Source organism: Arachis stenosperma, chromosome 4 (genome assembly GCF_014773155.1).
Source record: "Arachis stenosperma cultivar V10309 chromosome 4, arast.V10309.gnm1.PFL2, whole genome shotgun sequence".
Lineage (NCBI taxonomy): Eukaryota > Viridiplantae > Streptophyta > Magnoliopsida > Fabales > Fabaceae > Arachis > Arachis stenosperma.
Genome location: NC_080380.1, coordinates 35,400,366 through 35,409,655, shown reverse-complemented (window position 1 = coordinate 35,409,655; position 9,290 = coordinate 35,400,366). Strand labels below are relative to the sequence as shown.

General features: G+C 35.1%; 1 protein-coding gene across 1 annotated transcript; it reads left to right on the top strand.

Moving 5' to 3' along the window:
* The first annotated feature begins 472 nt into the window (after positions 1-472).
* On the top strand, positions 473-7,873 carry LOC130975991 (subtilisin-like protease SBT2.6). The gene is made up of 11 exons (XM_057900711.1): positions 473-880; positions 1,390-1,618; positions 2,065-2,209; positions 2,325-2,719; positions 3,176-3,271; positions 3,369-3,441; positions 3,777-4,062; positions 4,679-5,004; positions 5,219-5,486; positions 6,361-6,642; positions 7,229-7,873. The coding sequence occupies exons 2-11, from the start codon at positions 1,437-1,439 to the stop codon at positions 7,636-7,638; spliced, it is 2,463 nt and encodes an 820-aa protein (XP_057756694.1). The 5' UTR covers positions 473-880; positions 1,390-1,436; the 3' UTR covers positions 7,639-7,873.
* Positions 7,874-9,290: the final 1,417 nt, after the last annotated feature.

The window sequence follows — 9,290 nt, the reverse complement described above, 5'->3', positions numbered from 1 at the left end:
TTATTAATATTTTTTATTTTCAAAATTTAAAAAAAAAAGTAAAAATAATAAAATTTTATTTCTTATTTTTACTTCTCGTTTTTTATTTCATAAAATTATAAGAATAGAAATATTAGAAAACAAAAGATATAAATATAAATCAAATTCACATTAAAATGTTAGACAGAATTTATTGTCTTATCAAAAACTTATAAATCTATTTTAATTATTTTAAAAAAAACTTGTTTAAAATTTTTTTTCGAAATCTTTAAATTTATCACAAAACCTTCTAAAAATTTTATTAATAATTTATTTTAGTTGAAGATTATAAATATATTACAAAATTTTCCATAAGGTTGTCTTATTACAAGGAAAATTATCATAAAATTATCATGTCTCTGATAAAAAAACATGTGAGAGTGTGACCCTGGCCTGACCCATGCTCCACACCCCACACCTTAGCTTATTTATATTTTTTCACTTCACTCACTCACTCACTGTCACCGAGTCTGTGAGTACAGTTCCACAGAGCATGGCACTAAACGGTGACCGTTAGATCTCCGATCACGGGAAGTGGAGGTGCACCCCTCTGCACCCGATCTAGATCGCCACTCCAATGGCGTGCTCGTGAATCCACCCAACCATGGTGTCCACTCTCTTACTACAATAGACTACACCCATCCCATACATACATACACTACATATACACTCACACTCCATTCTCGCTTTTCTCTTCTTCTTCTTCTTCTTCTTCTTCTTGTTGCCGACGATTCTTTGCTTCTTCTGCTTCTTGTTATCACTTTATTCTGCGCCGCAATGTCCGCGATATGAATCTTCTAATCTCCTTTTTACAGTTGTAGCTTGCTCTTCTGCTTCGATCATCATACAGTCTGTCACATTGGTATAACTGCTTTTTATTTTTGCTTCATTCCTCATTCTTAATTTCTAATGATTTGTTATTGTGAATGTTGAACCTTCTTTCCCCGATTAGTCATTCTATTTTTGTTGCGAGTTCTGGTTACTCTGTTTTTTTTTCTAATATCAGAAATTTGCGGATTTTTTTTTGTAATAATTTTTTGGTGCGTCCTCTCTCTCTCTCTCTCTCGCTCTCAATATTTTTGTCACATTCTCTGCTGAATAAATATTTATTTCAAGAATATTTTAGGAACTCTTGGTTTATTTTATGTTAATCTGCTATCAGTGTCAGGAATATTAGTTTATGAAAACATTTTTATTTGTATATATAAACTAACACATTCTATTTCTAAAAATTAATAATTTACTGTCTTGACTTGGTATCAATGTTATTGTTATTGTTAATTACTCAGTTTGGCTTTGATTATTCTCTTTTCTTTGCCATTTTATACTTCTAATTATTTTGTCTAATGACACTGATGTACAATGAAACAGATCTCAAGCTTAAACTATTCAACTTGGGAACTCCAATAATTTGAAAAATGAGGTTGGTGGAGTTTTGGTGTATATTTATAATAATTATATTGGCCAATATTCTTGAACCTGGGAAGGCAGAGGTTTATATAGTAACCGTTGAAGGTGAGCCTATCATAAGTTACACCGGCGGTATCGATGGGTTTGAAGCTACTGCTGTGGAATCTGATGAGAAGATCGATACCACAAGGTACTTGCATTTGAATATATTCTCCAGTTTTTGATGTTTCTTAATAAGCACAACAATTCAATCAACAAAGCTTATCTAAATGGTTGGAAAAACTTTGTTTTCGTTCAAGATTGTAATTGGACTAATTCTGCATGAATGAATTTATGCACTCTGGAAACGAAGAAGGTAATGGTTTTAAGAGGTTAAGACTTTAGAATAATGAATTATTGGCAATAATTTCTTATATAAGTTGTTCTTCCAAGCCTAAGTTAACATAAATATTGGAGATATTTACATTTTTATTTTCTAATATAGGGTAACTTCACCATAACTCTTTTATTGGAGATATTTACTATAGTTTGTGATGTGCATAAGTAAATGCTAAATGTTTGCTGGATCAAGAACTGGATACTGATTTCTGCGTTGCTAATTTATCCGCTTTCTGTACTATTTTGAACTTCTTGCAGTGAATTGGTCACTTCTTATGCACGCCACCTTGAGAAAAGACATGATATGCTACTTGAAATGTTGTTTGATGCTGGGACGTACACAAAACTCTATAGCTATCGACATCTTATAAATGGGTTTGCTGTGCATCTTTCCCCAGAGCAGGTGATGTCTTTATGATCTTTCTAGTATTCTTTAATTGGTAGTAAACAACAGTTTTTTCTTTTCAAAACTCATTTCTGCACACTAATTTCCTTGTGTTCTGCTCTTATATTAGTAGGCAGAAACTCTTAGACATGCTCCTGGTGTTAAATCTGTTGTGAGGGACTGGAAAGTGAAGAGACTTACAACACATACCCCACAATTTTTGGGGCTTCCAACTGGAGTGTGGCCGACAGGAGGTGGCTATGATCGAGCCGGAGAAAACATAGTGATCGGATTTGTGGACTCTGGGATATATCCTCACCATCCCAGCTTTGTCACTTATAATACTGAACCATATGGGCCACTTCCAACGTATAGAGGAAAATGTGAAGTTGACCCGGAGACTAAGAGAAGTTTCTGTAATGGGAAGATTATAGGAGCACAGCATTTTGCTCAAGCTGCAATAGCTGCTGGGGCATTTAACCCTATAGTTGATTTTGCTTCTCCTTTGGACGGGGATGGGCATGGAAGGTAAGAGACCCTATTTTACTTTTCATTACCATCTTACTTTGAAGCTCTGATTCCCTCTCCTGTTATACTATGATGAGTCCTTCGCTCAGAATTAAAGCAACCGGTGTTTATCTCTTTGTCTTTGTTTCTACATGGAGTAAATATTGCTATCTAATAGATTAATTGGTCAGTGTAGCTCAAAATGGAAATCCTATCATGAATTTTCGTGGGATTTCTGGAACATCTACTCAAGGTTGAGAATGGGATGCATCCTTATAACTTGAAACTGATGTGGAGCTGAAATTGAAATATAACCTTAACCTTTCCAGTTTGCAAAGAGTATACAATTCCAGTTCTTCTGTCTTTAAAACATTTGAAGTGGATAGTATTGGCAGTTGTACTTAACCTTATCTTCTTAGTTGGTAAACGATTTTCATTGAACAATTCCTTGATCCTCTTTTCATCGTCATTTTGCAGTCATACTGCCTCTATTGCGGCTGGAAGAAATGGAATTCCTGTGAGGATGCATGGACATGAATTTGGGAAAGCAAGTGGAATGGCTCCTCGTGCCAGGTGAGGAACGATAATTCCCTAGATGAATTGTTTATGAAACTGGGAAATGTAATCCTTTTTGTTGCATTAGAGTTAGACATCTGTTGTGTTTGTTCAGGATTGCTGTGTACAAAGCACTCTATAGACTCTTTGGAGGTTTCATTGCAGATGTAGTTGCTGCAATTGATCAGGTATACACCTATAATTATAATACTTTTCTCAATCTTTCATCTCCGAATGTTCAATTGTTCAGCAGAATATATATTTTCCCAAGATTTTTGAGTTCTCTTGGTTCATTAACTGAGGGTGGAAAATAGTGTTACGTTACATTCTCTTTTAAAAATTCCTAGCCATTACACTGGATTGCTCAAGAGGAGATGATTTTAAGAAGTTTTCTTCTTTTTTAAGTTACTCTAAATTCAACATTCAAGTTTGACATAGATGAAATCTGTTATGCAGTCTTTACTTTTTAAGGGATAGTGTTTCAGCCCAACATGTCTAACTGTTTAAATTTGAGAGTATACAGGCTGTACATGATGGGGTGGATATACTCAGCCTTTCTGTTGGACCCAACAGTCCTCCAGCAACCACCAAAACCACTTATTTAAACCCATTTGATGCTACACTTCTTGGAGCTGTGAAAGCTGGTGTCTTTGTTGCACAGGCTGCCGGAAACGGTGGCCCCTTTCCTAAGACTTTAGTTTCGTATAGTCCATGGATAGCATCCGTAGCTGCAGCAATTGATGATCGTAGATATAAAAATCATCTGACTCTTGGAGATGGTAAAATCTTGACTGGAATTGGTCTATCACGTAAGCTTTCCAACTTCCCACTACGTTTATTGGGTGGTAACTATTAGAAGGAGAATGTAAACAGAAAGAGAACTCTCGTGTAGAATAAGTCTCTTTTCAGTTATGACTCATTTTTATTGATTATATCAACATTGCTCTTTTGAGTGCTACAATGAAAACAGCAAAGAATGAGAAAACAGGCATATAATTTTCTTCCATGGATAACATCAATTATTTATAGGGTAGGTAAAGATCTCCTTGGGACTAAGGATTGGAATAGGCTACAGTGTTTCTGTACAATAGTTGGAAAAATGTGAAAATCATTTTACCAGCTTAAGTGTTTTACTTTTCTGATCATTAGAGAGTTTTGGTACTGCTTTTTCCTCGTTGATGCTGGTGCCAGTAGCTAGCGGAGAATGCCAATATCATTCTATTCTCTTTATCTACTTAATTCCTTTTTCTCAAAAGAAAGAATAGTAGGATGATTTTAATATTAGTAATAATGAAAAAATATACTCAGTAGTGAAATTGGCCAATAGCTTTGTTTTGTTTGGTTATCACTATTCTTCTGTAATTCCATGCTTATGTGCGAAGTATATTTATGGTTGTCTCCATTCTTTGGCACGGCTTTGGACAGCTTCTACACATTTTAACCAATCATACACATTGGTTGCTGCGAATGATGTTGTGCTAGACTCGTCAGTTATGAAGTACAATCCCACGGATTGCCAGAGACCTGAACTTCTAAACAAGAACTTGATAAAGGGGAACATTCTTCTTTGTGGTTATTCTTTCAACTTTGTAGTTGGTTCTGCATCAATAAAAAAGGTTTCAGAAACAGCGAAGTCTCTTGGTGCAGCTGGATTTGTTCTGTGTGTTGAAACTGTTTCTCCTGGAGCAAAATTTGATCCAGTCCCTGTTGGCATTCCTGGGATTGTTATCGCAGATGTCAGCAAGTCAAAGGTACTTGACTTGTCTTTGCTTATATATTTATTTTGGGGCGGACCAAATATATGACTGCTTGCCCTTCTCCATCTGTTTAAGTTATTCCACAATCAGGCACTTTGCTATTATTGTTTTCTAATACTTATTTTATATGCTTCTAGCATTTTTCTTAATGATGGCGAAGTATGTGATATTTATAATATCATTTTGTATTTGAAATCATCATTTTCAGGAACTAATAGATTATTATAAAATCTCCACTCCAAGAGACTGGACTGGAAGGGTGAAGAGTTTCAAAGGTATTGGAAAAATTGGGGATGGTTTGATGCCTATTCTTCATAAGTCTGCACCACAGGTGGCTTTATTCTCTGCAAGAGGACCAAATATAAAGGACTTTAATTTCCAAGAGGCAGATCTTCTCAAGCCAGATATATTGGCACCGGGATCATTAATTTGGGGTGCTTGGTCTCTAAATGGAACTGATGAACCAAATTATATGGGTAAGTAATGGTTTGAATTTGATTAAGTTGTTGTCCCCATAGTAGCCGTATCTTGAAATTTCAGCCTATATATAAACATTTGAACTGCACCATAGGGCTAGCTGAGTTGATTGATGGGGCAAACATGATTTCTTCTTATTTTTGTCCATGTTAATAATCCAGGAAATTCATCGATTACAGCAACATTTCATACCAACTGACATAGGACAGCCTAGTCGCAGAAACAAGAACATGCGCATGACCTTAATAGGCTGAAATTCCTCTAATAATTGATTTTGAAGTTTCATGTTTTATTTTTGTTCTAAGATTACAATAATAGCAACAACAATTTTTCCACTAGACAGTGTTAATTACATCGATCAAAAGATGATATGCCCTGTCAAATGTCTAGACAGACCATTGAACTTGAAGTTTAAACCCTTTTCAATGGTTTTGTTTATCCTTTTTGGTCTTGTTCTTCCTCTATCTATTTGGCCTATTCTTACTTTCATCTATACATCTTACACACTCAAAATCGAATCACCTGAGGTATGATTCTATCGTCCTTTCTAACCGCATAGCTGGCAATAGATTAATTTAGACAAATTGTCACTTCTTTACCTTTTAAATAAATGTCCCAGTAAACTTCTCATTATAGTCTCCTTTTTTTTTTTTTTTTTTGGTCATGGCATTATAGTCTGCTTAGAATCTAAATTAGGCTAACAGAATGGGCCCTTACTCTGATATAATCGTTGGAAAATGGGGTGCGCTTCTGTAGTCTTTATAGTATTATTGAAACATTGCATGATTGAGGAGGGTGGAAGAAAAACATTGTAGCAAGGATATCAATATGTTATAGGATTTGATTTATGTTAAGTGATTTTTGTTTAAGCAGGAGAGGGATTTGCCATGATATCTGGAACTAGCATGGCTGCTCCACATATAGCCGGCATTGCGGCTCTCATAAAGCAGAAACATCCACATTGGAGCCCTGCCGCAATCAAATCAGCCTTGATGACGACATCAACAACTCTAGACAGAGCAGGAAATCCTATTCTAGCACAGCAATATTCTGAAACACAGGCGATGAAGCTAGTAAAAGCTACTCCTTTTGATTATGGGAGTGGACATGTTAATCCAAGAGATGCTTTGGACCCTGGGCTAATCTTTGATGCAGGTTTATTACTTCTTCCCTCTTAGATAACCTTTATTTTTTTTCTTTCTATATTTTAGTCTTGTCAGGATAATGTTCTGAAACATGAATTTACATAGATATGAGAATCAAGGTAAGTAAAATTCAAGAATTTATTTGAACTAAATTTTGATGAATCTGATTTGAAGAGTTAGCCAGAAAGAATAAGAATGATAAACAAGAAACTTGCATTGGGGCCGGGACATTGCAGTGCCAGTTTGGGATGCTTAATATGTTTTGCAAAACAAATTTGAAATTTATCAGAATGGAATCTTGTCCAAAATAAAATAAAGTCATTATCATGACAACTAGAATGGAAATGGTAAATCTTCATCAAAGTAATAAAATAAAGGGTATTCTGCATACCCCTTTCAAATCAGTTCTTAAAAATATCTTGACTAGATGTGGATCTTCTGTTTCCTATTGTCTTCACTTGCTTTTAACTTGCTAAAATCCAATAAAGTAATTTATTTAAATAATGTGAGTCTTCCCTAAATGATTTTGAATATTATATCATGAAGTGAAAACCTAAAGATAAATGAATAATAAAACCAATTAATTAATTTTGCAGGATACAATGATTATCTAGGGTTCTTGTGCACAACACCCGGCATCGACATTCATGAGATAAAGAATTATACAAACACACCATGCAACAACACAATGGGCAACCCAGCAAATCTAAACAGTCCTTCCGTTACAGTTTCCCATCTAGTAAGAACTCGAGTTGTCACCCGAACCGTCACAAATGTTGCAGGGGAAGAAGAAACATATGTGAATACAGCTAGAATGGACCCTGCAGTTGCCATTGAAGTCAATCCTCCAGCAATGACCATCAGACCAGGCGCATCGCGTAAGTTTACCGTGACACTAACGGTTCGGTCAGTGACAGGAACCTATAGCTTTGGTGAGGTTTTGATGAAAGGGAGCAGAGGTCACAAGGTGAGGATCCCTGTTCTGGCCAATGGATACTCAAGATAGCTTAATTTGGTCTCAAAGTTCAAAGCTCAAAGCTATGTTTGTAATATTCTTTGTAACTTGTGGAGAAATAAGGTATGTCCTTTAAGATTTATTCATATGTGATATTGAATATATAGGTTGTAAACTGTAAAGGAAGCAAGTGTAAAAGGCGGAGAGACTCAACATATAAAGTTTTGCTACTGTTCTCATTCTCAAGTGCTTTCTTGAGAAGCTGCTTTGTGAAATGTCTTCTTCACACATGTTTCCCTTCCTCCCACAATTGCTTGCTTGCTGCAATTCATAATTAAGGGAAATTGGGATTTAGAATATAGTTGGGAATACAGCATCTACCACTGGAGTAATTGCATTGGCTCAGCATATATCTAAACGAGGGATTTGGCTCTTCTAAAATGCATTATATTTTGTAGCTGATGAGAATATTAACTGTTTTGGATTTAACAAGATACAAGCATAGAAAAAAGGTAGTCTGATGCACAAGCATCCCGCGATAATGCAGGATCTTGAGAAAGATCACACTCAAAAGGTGCAGCCTAACAAGATACAAACATATGGATAACTAATTATTTGGTCTAAGACTATTGATTTTCTCACGAACAAACAGTTTTTAGAGGAGTAAAAAATTCCCAAATGGAGTGTTGCTGAAGTCAAAAGATTAGCGAACTAAAGTAATTAAGAATACATGATTTTATTTAGACATTTTGGAAATATTTTGCCATGCTAACATAATGATTTGATTCAACAGCCTGTTTAACAAATGTTGGTGTTAAAAACTGGATTCCTTGACTAGGATGAGTTTCGACTACTACGGATTATGTCGATCCGAAGAATTAGTTAGAAGTAGTAACCGATCCGAAGAATTAGTTAGAAGTAGTAACAGATGTAGATATGAGCAAGTCGAAGTCGAAGAAAGATGATGTAAGTGCGTCAAAATTGAAGATTTTTAACACATGAAAAACAGGTTAAAAAAGTTACTGTTTTTTCTTGAACATTAAGACTTTTACTTGACCTTCAAGCTGAGTTGAGAATATTTGTGCAAATTTTGGGGAGCAAGCTGAAGGGCGAACGTGGGACTTAAAAACCAAGGTAAAAGTAAAGACGTGGAGTGTCTACCTTGGAGGGCAAGGTCCTTCGCAGTCAAGACAAGATCGTGGGTTGTGAAAGTCTGAGAAAAAAGGGGAAATTAGATCGTGTCAAGAGAGTAGTATTTTACACTCCACTCCTGGTGGTCTGTAAATAAGAGAAGTTTAGAAGAGTTCGGAGACTTCAATCAAAAACACTTTATTATCACACCAAACTCTGCAAAAATTCCTAGTCCCAACGATGCAACGAAACATCATGAATTGAAAGTGCATGTGAGTTTTAGGAGTCCATTTTTATTTTCTTTTATTTTCTTTTATTTTCTTTTTTGTTTTAATTCGTTTCTATTCATTTCTTAGCTTTTAATGTTCATTGTTATTTTGCTTTCTTTCAATTTCAATTTTATTCTTTCATTTATTTAAAATTTTCATTTATTTTACGTACTTCTTTTTATTTGTTACAATTTGTCACCAATATTTTGACGCAGTTTGTTTTGACAAAAACACTAAGTAATTTTTGGATCAAATATACTTTTTTTAAAGGAGTCGTATCTGCTCTTCAAACTGAGATCTTGA

Coding starts and splice junctions, on each gene's coding strand:
- LOC130975991 (XM_057900711.1), top strand. CDS start 1,437: ATGAGGTTGGTGGAGTTTTGGTGTATATTTATAATAATTATATTGGCC. Junction 5,005..5,218: donor CAGATGTCAGCAAGTCAAAG/GTACTTGACTTG, acceptor CATCATTTTCAG/GAACTAATAGATTATTATAA. Junction 6,643..7,228: donor TGGGCTAATCTTTGATGCAG/GTTTATTACTTC, acceptor TTAATTTTGCAG/GATACAATGATTATCTAGGG.